Below are 24,380 nucleotides of genomic sequence, written 5' to 3' on the forward strand. Positions count from 1 at the left end.
AACAGCACTATTTCATTTTTTATGGCAGAGTAATATTCCATTGTACCACAGATATGTATGTAGTATACACATAGATATGTACCACATTTTATTTCCACTCATCTGTTGATGGACATTTAGGTTGCTTCCATGTTTTGGCTACTGTAAATAGTACTGCAGTGAACATTAGGGTGCGTGTATTTGATAGTTTTCTCTGGTTATATGCCCAGGAGTGGGATTGTTAGGTCAAATGGTAGCTCTATGTTTCATTTTTTAAGGAGGCTCTGTACTGTTCTCCATAGTGGGTACACCAATTTACATTCCTACTAATAGTGTAGGATGGTTCCCTTTTCTCCACACCCTCTCCAGCATTTATTGTCTATGCTGCTGCTAAGTCGCTTCAGTCGTGTCCTACTCTGTGCGACTCCATAGACAGCAGCCCACCAGGCTCCCCCGTCCCTGGGATTCTCCAGGCAAGAACATTGGAGTGGGTTGCCATTTCCTTCTCCAGTGCATTTAAGTGAAAAGTGAAAGTGAAGTCACTCAGTCGTGTCCGACTCCTAGCGCCCCATGGATTGCAGCCCACCAAGCTTCTCCGTCCATGGGATTTTCCAGGCAAGAGAAGGTCAAAATCTTTGATTCCAACTTTTCTTTTTCTCTCATATAGAATTGTATGCCCTGTTATAAACAACCTCAGATTCTTGATGGAATGAGGTAGTTTTCAGGAAATAGATAAATAGGTTTACTTATTCAGTAAATACTTATTGTGCACCTGTTGTTTACTGGGCATTGAGCCAGGTTCCAGGGAGGCAGCCCAGCTCTCATGGAGTGGACAGTCCAGCAGGGGAGACAGATGTAAACACAAGCCCATCCAGACACATGGTCATGTGAGAGTGAGCGCTCACGTGGGTGGTCTGAGTGGCCAGAACAGGGGCTGCTTTATCTGGGGATTTGGAAAAGCCTCATGAGGATGGGACATTCCGTGTAAGTCCTGAAGAATGAGAAGAGCCAACCAGGTGATGGTTGGGGTGGAGCAGGCCGGACGGGGACCCACGATCTTGGTTGTCTCCAGCTCTAGTCACTACGCTTCATGATATTGTTGTTCAGTTGCTAAGCCGTGTCCGACTATTTGCGACCCGAAGGACTGCAGCACGCTAGGCTTCCCTGTCCTTCACCATCTCCCGGAGCTTGCTCAAACTCCTGTCCGTTGAGTTGGTGATACCATCCAACCATCTCGTTCTGTGTCACCCGCTTCTCCTCCTGCCTTCAGTCTTTCCCAGCATCAGGGTCTTTTCCAGTGAGTCAGCTCTTCCATCATGACATGGGGAGTTGAAAATATCACCTGTTGTGCCAGGCACCAAGGAGGTGTTGGATATGTCTCATCGTATTACTGTTATTATAGTAAAATGTGAATGAGAAGGCATGGATGAGAAGTTGGGGCTAGTGGGCAGTGCTCAGAAGATGGGCTTGGGCTCTTTAAGCCTTTGAGGACCCTGAGGAAGGTGGATGGGGAGGAGCTAGAAGGCCTCCAAGCCCTCGCTGAAGTCATAGACGTGGGGTTGCTGGTGGGATGGGGCATGGGGGGCAGCAGAGGTCATCCAGGCCCCAACTGAGAGGGTCCCCAGAGCTGGCTGAGAGGTGGACCTTTTCCCACGGGGTCTGGGGTTGGAGGACAGCTGTGAAGCCTTAGGGTCAATCCTAGGTGAGACACACCCTGGTGTTCAGGCAGCATGAAGTGCCAGACCCAGGCAGGGGATCCCGGGGTCAGAGGAGGGCAGTCTTCACATCTACCCAATCTCCAGATCCCCTCTGGCTTGATGCTGAGGCCTGATTGTGACACCAGCTCAGCACTTCCCTCTAGCTAACGGCCACCATCCCACCCAGCCCCTGAGTTCCTCTTTTCTGAGCCCCTACATCAAGGTCCATTGGGACTTTGCCTTCATTGCTTTGACTTGGGTGGTCTAGGGGGGCTAGAGGGGCTCAGCAGAGCTGTTGGCTCAGAGGAGGTTCTCCGTGAACATATGACGAATGAATGAATGTGTGAATTAATGAATGGAGTGGGTAAACAGGCAAATCTTCTCTGTGGGCTCTGTGAGTGCATGTGTATGGTGAGTTCTCAGGCCCCAGAACTGGGGGCAGTTTGTGGGCAGGTTGTGTCACCAAAGAGGCAAATGTGAAAAGTGGGAAGCTGATGGCTGGCAGGAGAACCTGAACAAGGTCATTACCAGGCACCGGGTCGCTCAGGCATTTGTGCGAGTCTGCCCCTGGGGAGATCTGCAGGCACTCTGCCGTCGCACCCCTTCTCGTCCACACACGGGCTCACGGGCCCCTCCCTGGGGTCCACACCATCCTCTGTGCTCACCCTGGGCTGGCCGTGTCTGATCCTGGTCTGTAGACCATGACAGTGGTCAGGAAACCAGCTGAGGCCCCGTGGAGCTGGGCTGGGTAGGAAGCTTCAGGACAGATGGGCACAGGGCAGGTGGTGCGTCTCCCCATCCCAGGCCCTGAGCCTTTCTCCTGGCCCTTGTCCCACTGACTCTGGCCAGCACATCAGGTAACCATGGCTCTGCGTGGGAGGGCTCCCACATTATGTCTGGGTAACTACATTTAGAAAGTAGTTTTTCCACATCCTGCTCATGTCTTAGCAGACAGGAAGCTGCTGGCAGCTCTGAAGTCACAGTTTAGGTTTGGGAATTTTCAGGGCCAGAGCAGCCTGGTGGTCATTCACAGGTGTACACACCGGATGTCTCTCAAATGCGCACTTGGCCCAGGACCCACAGGTGCCAGAGTCACTAACACCCCCTCGTGCACAGCCACATGCCCAGCCACTGTAGTCACGGCCAGCACACTCACACTAGCAGCCACGTGTAGCTGCAGTCACATTTGCTGCAGGCAGACATGCAGGGACGGGCCGCTGCGCGCCACGGCTGTGGCGTGGTGTGCAGTCACACACGCGGCGGCCAGGCGGTGTGGCGCCGCAGGGTTGTGCACTGCTGCTTCGCCTCTCCCCCTCACTGCCCCCCACCGAGTGCCCACTAACTCCCCGGAATTCGAGATCACTGTCCTTTCCCCACCTGCCTTTCTGGTGAGGTCAGGGCTGTGAGGTCAGTATGCGCCCCCTTGGGAGCTTGGGAAAGGATGGTGGGTTTGTAAATCACCCGAGTCCAGTCAGGGTCATCTTGGGACATTCGTGCACTTTCCAGAGTGTGTGGGTATTATTAGGCACCGGCAGGAGTCCAGAGAGGATACATCAAAGTACGCCACAGAGGAGGCACTGGTCAGTGTTCAGGCTGTTGAACAGGTGTTCTCTGAAAGAAATGTTCTGTGGTCACATAGGTTAGGAATGTGCATTATATAATTCAGCCGGGCTGAACAAAGGTGAACTTCTTTCTTGTTTGTAGGTTTTGGCAGAGCTGTGTGCTGCCAGAGCTCCCAGGAATGGAGTGGGGTGGGTGGGGAGGCTATAGCGTGGGTCTCGTGGCCACCCACACTGCCTTCTCAGGGCCTCAGGTGGGCTGGGGGCACCTGGGCAAGGCTGCTTGGCAACACCAGCAATCCCTGGACCCTTCTGCGCCCACCGTGGGGCTGTGGATTCAGCCGCGTGCCCTAGAGTCGGCATTGCTGCCAGTTCTCAGGTGTTGCTGGGGCCACACGTGGAAAACCACAGACCTCAGAGGAGACAGAGGGAGCTTTTCAAGGCAAAACTTGCCTGGGGCTGTGCCTCTGCTCAGAGCTCCCCCCTACTCAGTGGAAGGCACGTCCTCACGGTCTGCAAGGCCCACCCACCAGATGACCTCCCAGCTACTTATTCTGTCCCTTAAGCCCACCCAGCGAATCCCCACCTCGGGCCTTTGTGTTGCTGCCCCTTCTGCCCTGAAACACTCCTTCCTCAGATCTTGGGGGGACCAGCCCTCCCCGCCATCCCTTCCTTCTCGCTCCTTCAACCCCGTGCTTGCACACCATGTTCTTCCACGAGGCCTGCCATGACCGCGACAGCACCTGCGGCCCTCTGTGTCCACGCCTGGAGGCCAAGGCCATGCCGTCGTGTTCTTGGCCCCATTCCCAGCACCAAACGTGGTGCTGGGGAAGGGGAGGGTCAGAGGGGAGGAACAGAGCTGGAGGGGGCCAGCAGGGCTAGAACTCCTCTGTCAGCCAGGCCTGAGCACCTGGAGCCCCCACACAGGAGGACCCCAGGTGGGGCTCTCTGGTCCGATGCCAGGTCTGCTGCCCTGGGTGGCGGGGGCGGGGAGGGGGGAGGAGAGGACAGGTGCTCAGGCCAGGGCAGTGGGGAGTGGCCCTGGGGGCAGCCAGGTTCTGTCACCAGCAACATTTTCCTTATCAGCACTGACCTGTGTCCTCTCCTTGGAGCACTCGGCATCCTGACATATCTCCCCAGGGGTCATGGCAGTGTGGATAAACTCTGCTCACCTGCAGCTCACAGTGGTGTGGGTGAGGTCGGAGGGTGTCCTGTGGCAGAAACCAGAAGGTTCTGGGGAGCTGGGGCCAGGCTTGTTTTCCCCGACACACCCTCTACTAGGTCTGGCCTGCCCTAGGGGTGTGGCCAGACGGAAGAGGGCAGCGGGCAGAAGAGGAGTTAGCCCGGCCTGACTACCGGGTGCAGGTGACTGATGGGGAGAGGCTGGGGGGGGCAGAGCCCCTCTGACCTAGTCCTCTGTGGGGTCTGTGGGGTGGCCGCCCGGAATCTGCACCGGCGTCCCTAGGGCCTGATCGTGTCCTGCCTCCTTTCCGAAGCAGCTGTGTGTGCTGGCTGTACCCTGTAGCCCTCCCCCAGCATGTCAAGGCTGCAGGTTGACACCCAAGGAAGCAGCCTTGGGTGTCGGGATAGTCCGTGAAATTGCTCATGATGTCAGTGGTGGCCTTGCTCAGGGCTCTCAAGGAATCCTCTGACAAGCAAGGCTTTTTAAATTTATTACTTTATATTTATTATTGTTTCTGGCTGCACTGCACAGCATTTGGGATCTTAGTTCCGTGACCAGGGATGGAACCCATGCCGCCTGCAGTGGAAGCACAGAGTCTTCAGCACTGGGCCACCAGGGAAGTCCCTGACAAGCAAGGCTTTGACTTTAGGGTCCTCCTGCTCAGGGAGCTAGCATCAGGCCCTGAGGCTTGCTGAGTGGCTGTGCCTGGCAGATGGACTGCAGGCTGAGGTCCCTGGGTCACCAGCTCTCCTGGGTGTAACTGTGAGCAGTGTCCTGCTTCCCATGTACCTGTGTCTGTCCATACACACACATGTGCACGCACAGCAAAGTCTGCAGTCTGTGTTCCTGCACTCCCAACCCCCACCCCTGCCTGCCTCTCCCCTTTTTTAATTGACAAAACACCAAATTAATGTCAGGTGTGCAGTGTAATGATTCGATATTTGTATGTATTGCAAAACGATCACCACAATGAGTTGGTTGACATCCATCACCATACACGGTTACATAAAAATCATTTTCCTTGTGATGAGAACTTTCAAGATCCACTCTCCTAGCTATGTTCAAATATGCAGGATATAGTAGTATTACCTATGGTCACCATATTGTACCTCTCCTCACCATGAATTATTCATTTTATAATTGGAATTTTTTTTTCATGGAGCTTACTGTACGCCAGGCCTGTGGTTTAATCCTCCTGCAACCCGATGCCATAGGGTTGCTATGCTATGCTATGCTAAGTCACTTCAGTCGTGTCCGACTCTGTGTGACCCCATAGATGGCAGCCCACCAGGCTCCCCCTTCCCTGGGATTCTCCAGGCAAGAGTACTGGAGTGGGTAGCAGGTTGTGTCCCCCCAAATATATGTTGAAGTCATAACTCACCCATATACCTGTGAATGGAACTTTGCTAGGAAATAGGCTTCCCAAGTAGCTCAGCTGGTTAAGAGTCTGCGATCCCTGGGGTGGGAAGATCCCCTGGAGAAGGGAACAGTTACCCACTCCAGTATTCTGGCCTGGAGAATTCCGTGGACTGCATAGTCCATGGTGTTGCAAAGAGTCGGACATGACTGAGCAACTTTCACTTTCAGGGTTGTTAAAAACATAATGAAGTTAAAATGAGGTCCTACTGGATGAGAGTGTGCTCTAATCCTACTACTGGTGTCCTTTATAAGAAGGCCAGAGGTACACAGAGAGGAAGGCATGTGAGGAAGGAGGTGGACATTGGAGTTGTGCTCCACAGGAGCTGAGAAACTCCTGAGGCAGAAACAAGGTGGGCGTCCTTCCCTAGAGGCTTTGGGAGAAGCATGGCCCTGCCAGCACCTCGATTTCTGACTTCTAACCTCCAGAAGCAGGAGAGAATAAATTTCCGTTGTTTTTAGCCACTGGGTTTGTGGTGTCTTGTTACAACAACCCTAGGAAAGTAATACATTTAGTTTCTGTTAGGATCTCTGTTGTACAGGAGGAAATAAGATTCAGAGATGTTAAGCTGTCGCCTCCCGGTACACAGCAAGTCAGTGTTGCACCTGGGATTGGAGCCCAGATCTGCACAACTCCAAGCCTGTGAGCTCAGCCTCTGCCTATCGGACCTCCTTTGGCTCCATTCCTTGACCCACTACAGCATCCCACTCCCTGCAGCCTCAGGGGAGACCCCATCCCCTCCCTGTTGGGGGCCTCCAGTGTTCTTCACTAGCTCCTAAAACTCTTCCATGTCCTGGCTTCCCCAAGCTCCCATCTGACCTCCTTCCTTCCCTTCCCCAGCAGGCTTCAGGGGTGCCCCTCACCATCCCTGAGACCCCCGCATGGCCTCGGTCCTTGGCGCTGCTCTCAACTGTCCGCATGGGAGTTCTGGTACCCCCACAGCCTGGACCCCCATCCTCCTGTGCATCTCTGTGCAGTCATGATCTCCCTGTAGTTGTACCCCTTCTTCCTGTTGCCCCCAGGTCTCCATACCAGGACTCTGTCCCCAAACCTCTCCCCTTCCATCCTTGCTCAGGATGGACCCTCTGTAGGGGAGCACCGACCATACTCCCTCCCTGGCACCCCAGGCTTCCAACATGCCCCATTGCCCCCAAAGTGGCATTTGAGACCACTGTCCAGGCTCCTGTGGACCATGAGGTTCAGACAGAGGAGGCCCCCACTGCGTTCTCGGCAGAGGGCTTCCCCCATCTCCCTGCCCCCAGCCCGCTTTGACCCCCAGCCTCTACCCTGGCCCAAGGGTGGAAGCTGCCACTGCCCAAAGCAGGTCCAGGTCTGTTCAGTCAAAGTTGGAGGCCCAGCATGATTTGTCAAATCTTGAGCCAGCCTGTTCAGGGAAGGGAATGAGGGCAAGGCCAGAGCTCGTTTGATGTTGTGATGACCTTCTGTTGGTCCAGTAGAGGTTTGCACAAGGAGGGGTCGCTGGAGTCCGCGTGTCCATGTGATGTAACGGGGCATCAGCTTGTATGCCAGTACATTGGCATGTGATGTAACAGCTGTTGTTGGTGCTCTACCTGCTCCCTCCCACTTACCGTTTGGGGTACACAAGCCTGGGCTCTTACTGCCAGAGACCCCTGCTGAGGGCTTTCTGTGTCCCAGAAACCCCTAGGCCTGATGTAGAACTGACTGAAGGTGCCAGGCTGTTAAGTGTGGGTGGATAGGCCCTCACCCCAGGTGAGGTGACCCTGAGGAATGTCCTGTGCTGGGTCTGGGCTCTCTAGTGACGTCAGGCTCCAGTCGCCCAAGGTAGTAACTTGCTTAATAATACCCTTCATGGTTCCCCCTCCTCTGTCTCACGCTCACACTCCCTACTGGTGTTCTCTCAAACACATGAATTAGCCTTAATCCTTTCTCAGCTTCTGGAAGAACCCAAACCAAGATATACAGGTACACATGTCAAAGTTATCCCATAAGCGTGCAGGCAAGTGCAGCAGACACACAATTACATGCAAGAACCCAGAGGTACAGGTTGCACACACAGTCACACACCTTCATCCATTCCATGTGCTCTCGAGAGGGGCCTGGATGAACTGACAGGACCCTCCATCTAGAAGCACTTGGATCCGCATCCTGCTTGGCTTTCAGATCCCCACCCCTGCCTTGTCCTGGAAGCCTTCTCCCCATCCTGCCAACAGAGGGACACCCTCAGTGCTGGGCCAGGACCCCTAAAGGGACTTTCAGAGGGCTCAGCCTGCTTGGTGGCCCTTTCCCTGTCTGATTCCCCTGGAGCAGAGGCTAGTTCATCTCCTGCCACCCCCACTGAGGGGATGCAGGGGCAGCTATATACCTGACCCTCCATAATGCCCAGGGGCCATGGAACAGAGTGGGGCATGCAGCTGGCATTCCACAGATGCTTGTGGAATAGAACTGTCTGCTCCCACCACTATAGCAAGCCCTTCTCTGAGCCCCAGCATCACAGGGACCCCTGGGAGGGATTTCCTAGTGTTCCTCAGGCCCAGTGGTTCCAGGGAGTGAGTTGTCCAAAAATTTCGGCGACTATTCCCTGTGCCAAGCCAGGGCTGAGTGCCCAGGACCCTCCTGTGATTAGCAGGGTGTGGTCCTCTCTCTCACAGAGTCATAGCCTAGGGGGAGATAGACGAGAAAACTCCAGCATATAAGGAGTGAGGGGTATGGAGGCATGAGGGATGCCTGGGGTGGGCCCAGCAGAAGTGGCTCCTCAAAGGCAGGGGCAGGCTGTCCAGGTCCTCCTGGTGCCCAGAGTTTATCAGTTCCCTGGACCACTATATCAGAATCACCACAGGGGAGGACTTCCCTGGCAGTTCTGTGGTTAAGACTCCATTCTTCCAGTACATGGGGCATGGGTTTGATGTGCAGTCAGCAAACTAAGATCCTACATGCCCATGGGTGTGGCCAAAAAAAAAAAAGAACCACCAGAGGGTTTATTATAAATATGGGGTCCCAGCTTCACCCGGCGCTATGGCTGGTCTGGGAACTGGCATTTAAACCAGCTGCATCCTAGATTCTGGAAAACTCCATGTAGGCCTGGCCTTGGCAATCTCACTCCGTTTAATGACCAGCTGAGTGACTGTTCTATAGCCCTGCTTCTCAAACTCAGGGTGGGATGGTGGTGGTCATGAAACCAAGGGGTAAACAAGTATATTTCTGAATATCAGTGTGACTTGGAGTTAACTGGTCAATCATTAAAACAATAATTTGATATTTAAAAGATTAAAAAGGAGTATTTGCTAAAATTCATGGTTTAAGATAAAATATGAGACAACAAAGAACTTTGTAGTGTGGGATTGGACACCTTGGGACAGTTTCAGTCCCCATCTCTGTTGTTTGGGGTGAAATTTTGAGGCCCCCTTTTCTTTCCACCAGGGCCTGAACTATTTAAGGGTATACATTATATACATTACATTATATACATTATATACTGTATACATTAGGATTAAGGGTCCAGGCTGTGCAGACAGACTTGGGTTCAAATCCTGGTTTCCTACATATTGATACTAACTCTGTGCCTCAGTTTTCCCATCAGTAAAATGGGTATAAATACTGTACTGCTCCTGGGCTTGTAGTTAAAACTTCACATGGATCTTGCTGTACTCCTTCAGTTCAGTTCAGTCTCTCAGTCGTGTCTGACTCTTTGCAACCCCATGGACTGCAGCACACCAGGCTTCCCTGTCCATTACCAACTTCCAGAGTTTGCTCAGATTCATGTGCATCGAGTCGGTGCTGCCATCCAACCATCTCATCCTCTGTCGTCCCCTTCTCCTACTGGCCTCAATCTTTCCCAGCATCACGGTATTTTCCAAGGAGTCAGTTCTTCACATTGGGTGGCCAGAGTATTGGAGTTTCAGCTTTAGCATCAGTTCTTCCAATGGATATTCAGGACTGATTTCCTTTAGGATTGACTGGTTGGATCTCCTTGCAGTTCAAGGGACTCTCAAGAGTCTTCTCCAATACCATAGTTCAAAAGCATCAACTCTTTACCACTCAGCTTTCTTTATGGTCCAACTCTCACATCCATACATGACTACTGGAAAAATCATAGCTCTGACTAGGCAGACCTTTGTCAGCAAAGTAATGTCTCTGCTTTTTAAAATGCTATCTAGCTTGGTCATAGCTTTTCTTTGAAGGGGCAAGCATCTTTTAATTTCATGGCTGCAGTCACCATCTGCAGTGATTTTGGAGCCCAAAATAATAAAGTCTGTCACTGTTTCCATTGTTTTCCCATCTATTTGCCATGAAGTTATGGGATTGGATGCCATGATCTTTGTTTTTTGAATGCTGTTTGAAGCCAGCTTTTTCACTCTCCTCTTTCACTTTCATCAAGAGGCTCTTTAGTTCTTTACTTTCTGCCATAAGGGTGGTGTCATCTGTGTATCTGAGGTTATTGATATTTCTCCCTGCAGTCTTGATTCCAGCTTGTGCTTCATCCAGCCTGGCATTTTGCATGATGTACTCTGCATATAAGTTAAATAAGTGTGGTGACAATATACAGCTTTGACATACTCCTTTCCCAATTTGGAACCAGTCTGTTGTTCTATATCCAGTTCTAACTGTTCCTTCTTGACCTGCATACAGATTTCTCAGGAGTATTTCTGGTATTCGCATCTCTTGAAGAATTTTCCACAGTTTGTTGTGATCTACACAGTCAAAGGCTTTCATGTAATCAATAAAGCAGAAAAAGATGTTTTTTTGGAACTCTCTTGCTTTTTCAATGATCCAACGGATGTTGGCAATTTGATCTCTGGTTCCTCTGCCTTTTCTAAATCCAGCTTGAACATCTGGAAGTTCACGGTTCATGTACTGTTGAAGCCTGGCTTGGAGAATTTTGAGCATTACTTAGCTAGTGTGTGAGATGAGTGCAATTGTGCACTAGTTTGAACATTCTTTGGCATTGCTCTTCTTTGGGATTGGAATGCAAACTGACCTTTTCCAGTCCTGTGGCCACTGTTGAGTTTTCCAAATTTGCTGGCATATTGAGTGCAGCACTTTCACAGCATCATCTTTCAGGATTTGAAATAGCTCAGCTGGAATTCTATCATCTCCACTAGCCTTATTTGTAGTGATGGTTACTTGACTTCACACTCCAGGATGTCTGGCTCTAGGTGAGTTATCATACCATCATGGTTATCTGGGTTGTGAAGATCTTTTTTGTATAGTTCTTCTGTGTATTCTTGCCACCTCGTCTTAATCTCTTCTGCTTCTGTTACGTCCATACCAGGTCTGTCCATTATTGTGCCCATCTTTGTATGAAATTTTCCCTTGGTATCTCTAATTTTCTTGAAGAGATCTCTAGTCTTTCCAATTCTGTTGTTTTCCTCTATTTCTTTGCATTGTTCACATAAGAAGCCTTTCTTATCTCTCCTTGCTATTTGGCACTCTGCATTCAAATGGGTATATCTTTCCTTTACTCCTTTGCCTTTAGCTTCTCTTCTTTTCTCAGCTGTTTTGCCTTTTTGCATTTCTTTTTCTTGGGAATGGCCTTGATCACTGCCTCCTGTACAATGTCACAAACCTCCGTCCAGAGTTCTTCAGGCACTCTGTCTATCAGATCTAAGCCCTTGAATCTATTTGTCACTTCCACTGTGTAATTGTAAGGGATTTGATTTAGGTCATACCTGAATGGTCTAATGGTTTTCCCTACTTTCTTCAGTTTAAGTCTGAATTTTCCCTTAAGGAGTTCATGATCTGAGCCACAGTCAGCTCCCAGTCTTATTTTTGCTGTACTCCTTGGTAAATGAAAATTGTCAGTTATTTTATTGCTGGTGCTATACCATACCACAGTTCAGGGCTGTGATTATCCTAATTTCTTGGGTATCTAGCCCTGTGTTCCCACCCTGGGTGCTCTGGGGGCAGCCAGCAAAGATCTTTGAGGGGACCTAAGGAGCTGTGGCCTGGCATCCTTCCGTCTTGCCCAAGTCCCCTGGGTTTGGGTTGGTGTCTCCAAACCTCAGGCTTCCCAGGTGGTGCTAGTGGTAAAGAATCTGCCTACCAATGCAGGAGACACAAGATGCAGGTCTGATCCCTGGGTTGGGAAGATCCCCTGAAGTAGAAAATGGCAACCCACTGCAGTATTCTTGCCTGGAAAATTCCATGAATAGAGGAGCCTGGCTGGCTAAAGTCCTTGGGGTTACAACGAGTTGAACCAACTGGGCAACTGAGCACTCCAAACCCTCCTCAGCTGGGCAGGGGGACATGGGGACAATGAATTGCTCTGGCTACTGTGGACTGGACACTGTGCCCCTCCCCCCGGCCTCACCAGGAGACCAAAGTCTAAGAGTCTCTGTGACTTGCCCAGGGCCACAGAACCAGTCCCTATTTTAGGGCTGTGCAGTCCAATATTGTAGCCACTAGCCACATATGGCTGCTTACATTTAAATTCATTAAAATTGAACAAAATTTAAAATCCCATTCCTTAGGCACAGTAGCCACATTTCAGGTGTTTGACAGTCACATGTGACCAGTGCTACCTTGTGGAACAGTGTGCATACAGAACATTTTCATCATCACAGAAAGTTCTCTTGGTTCCACTCATCTCAAGAGGAAGTTCTCAGCTGTGGCTGCCCACTAGACTCACCTGGAGAGCTTTTAAAAAACACCGGTGCCTGACCCCACTTGCAGAGGTTCTGAACAGCAGCCAGGGCTGAGAATCACTGCTCTGAAGCCCTGTTCAAATTGTCTTCTGGAAAGCCTTCTCTAGTGGAAATGGTTCAAATTGAATTAATACCTTTTGTGAATGTCTGCCTCCCTCTCCCAGCTCATGTGTGCAGAGCCAGGGCTGGGGGTTGAGCCTCAGTTTTGTGGAATTCCCTCTCCACATAGGTGGGCTGCCTGCCCATTCCCCTCTCCCTGGACAATGTGAAATGGAGGTCTAGCATCTCTCATGGCGTTTCTTGAGGCTATGGGAGAGAGGTCATGCTTCATGCTTGTCATGCTTATGGGGTGTGGGTAGAAGTACTCAGAGGCATCCCTGTCTGGCTTGAGTGGATGGTGAGGAATGTGGCTACTGTCCAGCTCTGTCTTTCTGAAAACTGGCCCCAGAGTCCCCTGGGTCCACTGACCTTATCATCCCAGGAATTGCTGTGGTGACTAGTCATGCTACCCACTGTTTGCAACATGCAAGGGCAGGCCAAAGCTGTGTGCATACCCAGAGTGACCACTGCTGCTGGATGGCTGAGCAGAGCTAGGTGAGGTTGAAGGCTGGGGACTCCATGGAACCTCTCCCCACTTTGGGGTGGGCCTCCCCTATAAGAAGGCTGACCTGCAGGGGCATGCCAGTTTCACAATGGGTTCCCCTGAGGCTCAGAATTGCAATGGGTCTTCCTAGGGAGGCTCATCCTGCAGGGGTCACTCCCACAACAGGGAGACCTGCTACCAGAGCACCATCTTGGTTCACCCCAACCCTAGGAGGGCCACATGTCCCTTGTGGCAGGGGTTCTGGGAGTGATGACAGGCCCTTGCAGGGGGCCCTGTGTGGGGGCTGTGTACCAGGACAGAGACATGTCTGCCATAGGGGGGCTTGGAAAAGAAGGTCTCCCTGAGCCTCCTCAACATGGAGATCCCCCCAACAACATTAAAGTTCTTCCAACACTGAGCATCCCCTGCTCCCATGGAGTTCCCAGTCAGAAGCGGGGTTCAGTCTGCTCCACCAGAACATGGAACATGGAGCTGCCAATCTTGGTTTATGGAGACTGTGCTTGCGGTGTCTAGTTTGTGGTGCTTGTGGTGGATCCTAGGTTGTCTGTGGTTTTGTCAGAGTTGATCTCTGCGTTTTTATGGTGAGTAAATGAGCAAGAGCCAGTGGGGCATCCTCAGTTCCTCCTCCCTGAGGTGTAAGAATCGCAGACAGTGGGAGCTGGAAAGACCAGAGAGGATGAGTAAAATCTTCCACTGCCTCTCACTTCGAGCAAGCCTGACATTTAAAAATCATTTTACCGAAGGATTTTATAAATGCAGTTTTGTAGATTATGAACTCTTGTAGACCAGAGGTGTTCTCTAACTACAACAGACAAACATAAAACCAAAACTACCACCCAACAACAAGAATGAATGAATCTGTATGTGTAATAGATATGGTTTTGTGTATTTGTTTCTTCCATAGTGTTTTCATTTTAAGTATTTGGGAAGTAGGCAAGAGAATAGCTGAGTAAGATGCAGATGTTGATGGAAAAGCTTGAAAACTGTCATTTGAACAGTGCTGAACAATTTTGGGATGTGTGCAAGTGATACTATACATGTTTTAAGGAGAATTTCATAGTGTATAACTTAAGTGAGCCTGAACATTTCTAACATAGGAAGCCCCTTCTAACATACAGGAACCAATTTTAAGCCAAATCACAGTGAAGTTAGGGTTAAAAAAAAGTGAAAGTGAAAAGTGAAGTCGCTCAGTCCTGCGGACTCTTTGCAACTGGATGAACTGTAACCTACCAGGCTCCTCTGTCCATGGGATTCTCCAGGCAAGAGTACTGGAGTGGTTGCCATTTCCTTCTTAGGGTTAAAATGTATCTATTTCTTGTGTCTGGCCCCAGACCTTCCAAGTCCAAAGAAGAGACTCATTCCTCCACATGCCAACTCTTCCCCCACCCCCCCCACCCCCCCGCCCCACCCCTCACCCTCCTACCCCCCCCCGCCCCACCCCTCACCCTCCTACCCCCCAACCCCCTCACCACCCCCCACTCCACCCCCTGACCCACTGTCAGTCTCTGAGTTCACGGCATTGGGCTCTGGTTTGCAGGTCCAGGCACACACCATCTCAGATACTTGGATATCATGAGAAACCTCAGGGCCTGGCAAAATCTTAGCAGTGTTTATGTTTTGTTTATGTTCATTTTCTCAGTCGTGTCTGACTCTTTACGACCCCATGGATTGCAGCATGCCAGGCTTCCCTGTCCTTCACAATCTCCTGGAGTTTGCTCAAACTCATGTCTGTTGGATGGCATCACCGATGGCATCTCATCTTCTGTCGTCCCCTTCTCCTCCTGCTTTCAATCTTTCCCAGCATCAGGGTCTTTTCCAGTGAGTCAGCTCTTCATGTCAGGTGGCCACACTATTGGAGCTTCAGCTTCAGTATACATCCTTCCAATGAATATTCAGGGTTGATTTCCTTTAGGATTGACTGGTTTGATCTCCTTGCTGTCCAAGGGACTTTCAAGAGTTCTCCAGCAGCACAGTTCAAAAGCATCAGTTCTTCAGTGCTCAGCCTTCTTTGTGGTCCAACTCTCACATCCATACATTACTACTAGAAAAACCATAGCTTTGATTATATGAAGTGATGTCTCTGCTTTTTAATACACTGTCTAGGATTGTCATTGCTTTTTTTCCCAAGGAGCAGGTGTCTTTTAATTTCATGGCTACAGTCACCATCTGCAGTGATTTTGGAGCTCAAGAAAATAAAGTCTGTCACTGTTTGCATTTTTTCCCCATCTATTTGCCATGAAGTGATGGGACCAGATGCCATGATCTTAGTTTTTTGAACGTTGAGTTTTAAGCCAGCTTTTTCGCTCTTCTGTTTCACCTTTTTCAAGAGGCTCTTTAGTTCCCCTTTGCTTTCTGCCATTAGAGTGGTGTCATCTGCATATCTGAGGTTATTGATATTTCTCCCTGCAATCTTGATTCCAGCTTGTGCTTCATCCAGCCCATCATTTTGCATGATGTACTCTGCATATAAGTTAAATAAGCAGGGTGACAATATACAGCCTTGACATGCTCCTTTCCCAATTTGGAACCAGTCTGTTGTTCCATGTCTGGTTCTGACTGTTGTTTCCTGACCTGCATACAGGTTTCTCAGGAGGCAGGTAAGGTGGTCTGGTATTCCCATCTCTTGAAGAATTTTTCACAGTTTGTTGTGATCCACACAGTCAAAGGTTTTAGTGAAGTCAGTGAAGCAAAAGTTGATGTTTTTGTGGAATTCCCTGGCTCTTCCTATGATCCAGCGAATATTGGCAATTTGATCTCTGGTTTCTCTGCCTTTTCTAAATCCATCTTGTACGTCTGGAAGTTATTGGTTCATATATTGCTGAAACCTAGTTTGAAGGATTTTGAGCATTACCTTCTAGTATGTGAAATGGGTACAATTGTGTAGCAGTTTGAACATTCTTTGGCATTACCCTTCTTTGATTGGAATGAAAACTGACCTTTTCCAGTCCTGTGGCCACTGCTGAGTTTTCCAAATTTGCTGGCATATTGAGTGCAGCACTTTCACAGCATCATCTTTCAGGATCTGGAAGAGCTCAACTGGAATTTCATCACCTCCACTAGCTTTGTTCATAGTGATGCTTTCTAAGGCCCACTTGACTTCACATTCCAGGATGTCTGGCTGTAGGTGAGTGATCACACCATCGTGGTTATCTGGGTCATGAAGATCTTTTTTGTATAGTTCTGTGTATTCTTGCCACCTCTTCTTAATATCTTCTGCTTCTGTTAGGTCCATACCATTTCTGTCCTTTATCGAGCCCATCTTTGCATGAAATGTCCCCTTGGTATCTCTAATTTTCTTGAAGAGATCTCTAGTCTTTTCTATTCTATTGTTTTCTTTATTTCTTTGCCTTGTTCACATAAGGCTTTCTTATCTCTCCTTGCTGTTCTTTGGGATGCTGCATTCAGATGGGTATATCTTTCCTTTTCTCCTTTGCCTTTAGCTTCTCTTCTTTTCTCAGCTGTTTTGCCTTTTTGCATTTCTTTTTCTTGGGGATGGTTTTGATCACCACCTCCTGTACAATGTCATGAACCTCCATCCACATTTGTTCTGGCACTCTGTCAGATCTAACCCCTTAAATCTATGTCTCACTTCCACTATATAATCATAAGGGATTTGATTTAGGTCATACCTGAATGGCCTAGTGGTTTTCTCTTCTTTCTTCTATTAAAATCTGAATTTTGCAATATGGAGTTCATGATCTGAGTTACAGTCAGCTCCTGTTTTTTTTTTTTTTTTTTTGCTGACTATATAGAGCTTCTTCATCTTTGGCTGCAAAGAATATAGTCAATCTGATTTCAGTATTGACCATCTGATGATGTCCATGTGTAGAGACCTCTCTTGTGTTGTGGGAGGAGGGTGTTTGCTATGACCAGTATATTCTCTTGACAAAATTCTGTTAGCCTTTGCCCTGCTTCATTTTAAGTATCGACAATCCATACTTCACCAGAAGAGGTGATGGAAGATTCACAAATCTTGAAAAATGTCCAGTCTAGATCAGGCCCAGCTTGGGGTGGGGTTAGGGGCGGGGGTGGGGGTGGGGGCGCGCGTCTAAGGACAGCGGAAAGTGAGCAAGGACGGCCTCTGGTGGACAGGTCCCGGCATTGTTTCCTCTTTTAAACTGGTATTGTAATTTACATCGGGTACTCAGCGCTGAGGGTCCTGAGAGGGCCAGACTGCGAAACAGCCTCTCATATCACAAACTGGGAAACTGAGGTCCACAGAGCAGGGTTACTTTTTCCCCGAGGTCACACAGCGAATCAGGGTAAGAACTGAGACTATATCCCAGGCCTTTCGACTCCACGGATGTGATTCCGGGTGCTGCTGCTGCTAAGTCGCTTCAGTCGTGTCCGACTCTGTGCGACCCCAGAGACGGCAGCCCACCCGTCCCTGTGATTCTCCAGGCAAGAACACTGGAGTGGGTTGCCATTTCCTTCTCCAATGCATGAAAGTGAAAAAATAAAGTGAAGTCGCGCAGTCGTGTCCGACTCTTAGCGACCCCATGAACTGCAGCCTACCAGGCTCCTCCGTCCATGGGATTTTCCAGGCAGGAGTACTGGAGTGGGGTGCCATTGCCTTCCGGGTGACTAGTGTTCTTTTAAACAGACACTTGTTTTAAGCGCGTTCGGAGGAGCGAACCACTTAAAGAATTCCTGAAGGGCCAATAATTGGCTCTGAATGGGGTAGAAAAGCCGGCCTCGCGGGCGCTTTTAGAGAACACAAGCACACCCTCTGCTTCCGGGATCCTTAACGCGTTGGCTTCGGGTGGTTAATCCTGGCCCCACCCTCGTGGCATCTTGGGAAATGTAGTCCCGGTATCCTCCAGACACAAGGATGAGGACCGTCTTGGAACTGCAATCCCAGAAGGCTCTGTACATGGTCTTTTTAGCCTGGCTACGGGTCGGTGGGGGAACCCTTTATTTCTGGACTTTTCAATTTCTCAGGGGGAATGTATGACGGTGGACAGAGGCATTTGGCAGCGCCGTCCGTAGGTTGACTGGCCAGGTGGCGCTAGACGCAGAGACCGTGGACCCGGCCCTACAGCTTTCCTTCCGGTCGCCGGGCAAAAACTTGGGGCACCGCGTCTCCTTTAATCGCGGTGGGCGGGGCGAGGTGAAGAGACCCGCGTTGCTATTGGCGGCGGTTGGGGGCGCGGAAACTGAACGCGCCGCAACGGCAGCCGCCGTTCCTTCACGCTCCTCCGGCGCCTTGGGCGCCCCCGGCCCCGCCATGACCGCGCGCTGCCCGGTAAGTTTCTGTTAGCGGCGGCCGCCCGAGCTTTAGTCTCTCCGCGGGGACAGCGGGCGCCTAGCCGGACGCGGGGTTCCGAGCCGGTCCTCTCTGGCCCCAGATTTCGGTCGGTGCAGGCGGTCCTGAGTGCGGGCACCTGGTGAACGCCTCTTGAGCCAGGCCCTGTTCGCGCTGCCGGGGCTAACAAACCAGTAGTGTCTGCCCTCGGGTTTTGCTTCCTAGCGGGACAGACACTAGTACGGCCTGACTGGAGGTGTGACTTGGGGTCAGTGCCGGGCCTCTCTAGTTTCAGTCTCCATTTCCCTGAGCAGCGGGTGGCTGAACGGGGGCTTGTTGAGAGTGTACCCTATTCCCTGTGGGAACAGCTAGGCCCCCGGGACGCCTGCGTCAGTGTGACAGGCTGCCCTCTCTTGGCCCCAGGTCCTTCCAGAGGCCAGTGGGGAGCACTCCAAAGCCCCTCTTTTTGAGAGGTTGTTTTGAAAACTCAACCTGGTACTCTCTGGCTGGGTTGTGAAAGTCAGTGACGCTGAGTGGTGGCTTGTTGGCTTTCTTAGGTGTCTGGGCACGTGAGCCGAGGGCCCAGACTGGGAAGCAGGCCTTTTGACCCCGGGGGTGTTCCCCAGCTTTGGGGGAAACGAGGAACCAGCAAGCCTGTGGCGTTGGAAGAGAGGGTGCTGGGAGATTTCAGGGGTCCGCTGGCTCGGGGCAGATCTGACGGTGCCCTCGAGGGGGTACTGTTTTACCCTAGTTCTTTCTAAGAAGCTCAGGTGGAGCCGTTTCTGCTCTGTTCCCCGCCCTCCCCCAGCTGCCGTTCCCTGTTGAGGTGAAAGGCAGGTGTGTTGGGGGTGGAGCGGGGCATGGGGAACGGGAACCTCTGTTCTGGTTACAACTCCTTGCAGTCCTTGCTCTGCACCAAGGACGGGTTTTCCCCAAGAGGAGGTTTTGCTGGGCTCCCTGGTACCCCCAAAATGCTTCTTTGAGGTTACTGATATTTGGGGTAAAGAGAGATTTTTGCGTGGCCGGGGTATAACTCTCCAACATGAATTGCTGTTGGATGGAGAAGTCTGAAATATTATCCCCATATCTTCCTAAGCTACAGCTTCTCTGATGCTGGGTGGAGTGGAGGTGGTGGTGAAGCCTCAGGGGCTTGTTCAGGGTGGACCTTCGGTTTTACTTGTTAGTCCACAGTGGGGTGGAGGGTATGGTATCCGATTCCTGAGATGGTGGTTGCTGAAAGACCCCATTTTCTCTCTTTGAAAAAATAAATTCGGTGAGGTGTTATTCGCATACCATAAAATTCACCCTTCTGAAGTGTAAAATTCAGTGGTTTTTAGTACTCTCACAGTATTGTGTTAGCATTATTGTGTTTCCAGAACATTTTGATCACCCCAAAGAGAAATTTGTACCCATTAAGCAGTTGCTCCCCTTCTTCTCCACTTCCCCCCACATCCCCTTCCTTCAGCCCCTTCAGTCCCTGTCAGCCACGAATCTATTTTCTGTCTTTATTCTGGACACTTCATATAAATGGACACAGACAAAATGTGGCCTTTGGTGTCTTTCACTTATAATGTACACTCCAAGCTGTACATGTTTCCATTTCGTGACTGAATAAATATCCTGTTGTATGGATGTACCACATGTCATTTATCCACTTATCTGTTGATGGACAGTAAGGTTTTTCCACTTTGTGCTATTATGATTAATACTGCTATGAATGTTTCTGTACAGGCCTTGGTGTGAGAATGCTTTCAATTCTTACAGGTATTTACCTACAGTTGCTGGGTCATTTGATAATTCTGTGTTTAAGTTTTTTAAAAATGATGTGTTTATTTTTATCTTTGGCTGTGCTGGGTGTTCATGGCTTTAGTTGTGGGGAGCGAGAGCTGTTCTTGTTTGGTTGTGCGGGCTTCTCAGCTTGGTGGCTTCTCTCATGGCTGAGCACAGGGTGGGCTTCACTAGTTGCAGCACGTGAGCTCAGTAGTTGGGGCTCAAGGGCTCTCGAGCACTGGCTCAGGGTTTGTAGCACACAGGCTTATTTGCTCTGTGGCATGTGGAATCTTACTGGACTAGGGGTCAAACCCATGTCCCCTGCATTTGTAGGCAGATTCTCAACCACAGGACCACCAGGGAAGTCCTATGTTTAACTTTTTGAGAAACTACCAGATTATTTTCTATAGTGAGTGTTTACCTCCCCCCCCCCCCGCCTTTTTTTTTTAAGGTTTATTTGTTTTTGTCTGTGCTGGATCTTCATTGTTGCACGCAGGCTTTCTTTAGTGCCGAGATCGGGTGCTATTCTTGGGTGTGATGCTTGGGCTTCTCATTGTACTGGCTTCTCTTGTTGCGGAGCACAGGCTCCAGGGCACATGAGCTTCAGTAGTTGCAGCAAGTAGGCTCAGGAGTTATGGTTCCTGGGCTCTAGAGTACAGAATCAGTAGTTGTGGTGCATGGGCTTAGTTGCTTCTCCGTGTGTGGGATCTTCCCGGAGCAGGGATCAAACCCGTGTTGCCTACATTGCAGGGTGGACTCTTAACCGCTGACCACCAGGGAAGCACCCCTCTTTTTTTATACGTTATTTTTATTTTAAAAACTTTATTAATGTAACTGATTAACGTATTTTGGGTTGTGCTATGTCTTATTGCTGCACATGAGTTTTCTCTAGTTACTGTGAGCATGGGCTCCTCTCTAGTTGCGTTGCACAGGCTTCTCATTGCGGTGGCTTCTCCTGTTGCTCTAGGTGCATGGGCTCAATAGTTGTGGTGCATCGGCTTAGTTGTCCTGCAGGATGTAGGATCTTACCAAACTAGGGCTTGAGCCTCTTTCCCTGCTTTGGTAGGCAGATTCTTCATTGGATCACAAGAGAAGTCCTTTTTTTTAAAAAAATTTTTGTCTATTCTGGCTGTTTTATATTTTAAATGCATTTTAAGATTAGCTTGTGAATTTCTGCCAAAAAAAAAAAAAAAAAGCACCTGAGATTTTTATGAGATTCTATTGACTGGAAGATCCCATGGACGGAGGAGCCTGGTAGGCTGCGGTCCATGGGGTTGCGAAGAGTTGGACACGACTGAGTGACTTCACTTTCACTTTTCACTTTCATGCATTGGAGAAGGAAATGGCAGCCCACTCCAGTGTTCTTGCCTGGAGAATCCCAGGGACGGGGCAGTCTGGTGGGCTGCAGTCTATGGGGTCTCACAGAGGCGGACACGACTGAAGCGACTTAGCAGCAGCAGCAGCATTGACTCTTTAGATCAAGTTGAGTATTGCATCTTAATATTAAGTTATCCAAACTATAGACATGGGATGTCTTTCCATTTATCTGGATCTTTTTAAAAAATTAATGTATTTTTAAATGAAACAAGGATGAATGTTTTTAATGACGAAAGGTATGATTCACAAACAAGATAGACATCATAAACCATTAGACATCTAATAACAAGAAAGTGAAAGTGAAGTCGCTCAGTCACGTCTGACTCTTTGTGACCCCATGGCCTGTAGCCTACCAGGCTTCTCGGTCCATGGGATTTTCCAGGGAAGAATACTGGAGTGGGTTACCATTTCCTTCTCCAGGAGATCTTCCCAACCCAGGGATTGAACCCGGGTCTCCCACATTGTAGGCAGATGCTTTACTGTCTGAGCCACCAGGGAAGTCCAATAACAAGAAGCAGACATAAAGCAAAAATTGAAGAAATAAAGGGAAAAAAATATATATATATATAATAATTGTGAGATATATTAACATTTTTCTGAGACTATTTTATCAAGGGCAGAAAAAATAGCATCTTGAATAATGTCATTAATAATTTAAATGTAATAGATTTCTATTTATGTTAATTTAATCTTACATCCTACACAAATATATTTAAAATTTTGTATGTCATACATAGGACATTTAAAAAAACTGGCAAAAAGATAAACATTACTAAATTCCGAAAAATAGAATTATTTTTTTTGGTGATTCAGTTATACATATACACATACTATTTTTGAAATTATTTTTATTATGTTATTGCAAAATATTGCTTATAATTCCCTGTAGAGTGCTATACAATAAACCTTTGTTGCTTGTTGCATATCTTTTAAAAAAATTAGATATATTGTGTTACATTTCATACTAAGTCAAACAAGTAGAATCAAAATGTCATACATTTTTTAGTTAGGCAAAAATTCCTAAGTTTTATAAAATAGATGTATGTATTGTTTATTATATGTATACAAGAGTTTTTCTATTACACCTGATAACTTGATAAAGGCTTGAGAAAAACATCAAGAAATGAAAGAGTTGGAAAAATTGGAAAACATAAACTAAATGACATGGGAGCACTGAATATGAAATAGGATAAGTGAAAAAAACTAGGAAAAATTCGTAAATTTTCTTCAATATATATATTATATATTTGTATATTTTTATGTGTATGTATACAAAAGATTTTGTACTATACTTGATAAAGGCTTCACAAAGAACATTTAAAAAAAAGAGATGGAGAAATTGGAGAACATAAACTGAATGAAATGGGAGCACTGAATATGAAATAGAAAAGTGAGACAAACCAGATAGAAATAATAGATCATCATATAGTTCAGCTCAGTTATGTCCGACTCTTTGCCACCCCATGGACTGCAGCACACCAGGCTTCTCTCTCCATCACTAACTCTTGGAGCTTGCTCAAATTCATGTCCATCGAGTTGGTGATGCCATCCAACCACCTCATCCTGTGTCATCCACTTCTCCTGCCCTCAATCTTTCCCAGCATCAGGGTCTTTTCCAAGGAGTCAGTTCTTCACATCAGGTGACCAAAGTATTGGAGTTTCAACTTCAGCATCAGTCCTTCCAATGAATATTCAGGACTGATTTCCTTTAGGATTGACGGGTTGGATCTCCTTGCAGTCCAAAGGGACTCTCAAGAGTCTTCTCCAACACCACAGTTCAAAAGCATCAATTCTTCGGTGCTCAGCTTTCTTTATAGCCCAGCTCTCACATCCATACATGACTACTGGAAAAACCATAGCTTTGACTAGATGGACTTTTGTCAGCAAAGTAATGTCTCTGCTTTTTAAAATGCTGTTTAGGTTGATCATAGCTTTTCTTCCAAGGAGCAAGCGTCTTTTAATTTCATGGCTGCAGTCACCATCTGCAGTGATTTTGGAGCCCAAGAAAATAAAAGTCTGTCACTGTTTCCATTGTTTTTCACCTATTTGCCATGAAGTGATGGAAATGGATGCCATGCTTTTTCACTTCCTTTTTCGCTTTCGTCAAGCGACTCTTTAGTTCTTCACTTTCTGCCATAAGGGTGGTGTCATCCGTGTATCTGAGGTTATTGATATTTCTCCCTGCAATCTTGATTCCACCTTGTGCTTCATCAAGCTTGACATGTCACAAGATGTACTCTGTATATCAGTTAAATCAGCAGGGTGACAGTATACAGCCTTGACATACTCGTTTCCCAGTTTGGAACCAGTCTGTTGTTCCATGTCAGGTTCTAAATGTTCCTTCTTGACCTACATACAGATTTCTCAGGAGGCAGATAAGGTGGTCTGGTATCCCCATATCTTGAAACACAGTTTGCTGTGATCAAATGGCACCCCACTCCAGTACTCTTGCCTGGAAGATTCCATGGACTGAGGAGCCTGGTAGGTTACAGTCCATGGGGCCGCAAAGAGTCGGACACGACTGAGTGACTTCACAACTTGACTACTACACAGTCAAAGGCTTTCACGTAATCAATAAAGCAGAAGTAGATGTTTTTCTGGAATTCTCTTGCTTTTTCTATGATCCAGTGGATGTTGGCAATTTGATCTCTGGTTCCTCTGCCTTTTCTAAGACCAACTTGAACAACTGGAAATTCACGTTTCACGTACTGTTGAAGCCTGACTTGGAGAATTTTGAGCATTTCTCTGCTAGCGTGTGAGATGAGTGCAGTTGTGCACTAGTTTGAACATTCTTTGGCATTGCCTGTCTTTGGGATCGGAATGAAAACTGACAAAACAAGGTCATATAGTCCAGTAATTTTTAAACATGACTGCTCATTAGAAACATCTGGAGCTCTGGAGAAAAAAAGCACTACCTGAGCATTTG

At 48.5% G+C, this 24,380-nt stretch overlaps 1 protein-coding gene across 6 annotated transcripts in view; it reads left to right on the forward strand.

Moving 5' to 3' along the window:
- The window catches only part of POC1A (POC1 centriolar protein A), a 122,496-nt gene that overhangs the window by 27,637 nt on the left and 70,479 nt on the right, over positions 1 to 24,380 (forward strand). For 3 of the 6 annotated variants that reach the window (XM_055557261.1, XM_055557258.1, XM_055557259.1), the window contains exon 1: positions 18,047 to 18,307. The exons of the other annotated variants lie outside the window; for them this stretch is intronic. Coding sequence is in view for 2 of the 3 variants with exons in the window: in XM_055557258.1 (XP_055413233.1) it covers positions 18,290 to 18,307 (18 nt within the window). In the remaining variant the exon portion in view is untranslated. Of the gene's footprint in view, positions 1 to 18,046; positions 18,308 to 24,380 lie in introns of those variants that run through there. 6 annotated transcript variants of the gene reach the window in all.

This window comes from Bubalus kerabau, chromosome 20 (genome assembly GCF_029407905.1).
Source record: "Bubalus kerabau isolate K-KA32 ecotype Philippines breed swamp buffalo chromosome 20, PCC_UOA_SB_1v2, whole genome shotgun sequence".
Lineage (NCBI taxonomy): Eukaryota > Metazoa > Chordata > Mammalia > Artiodactyla > Bovidae > Bubalus > Bubalus kerabau.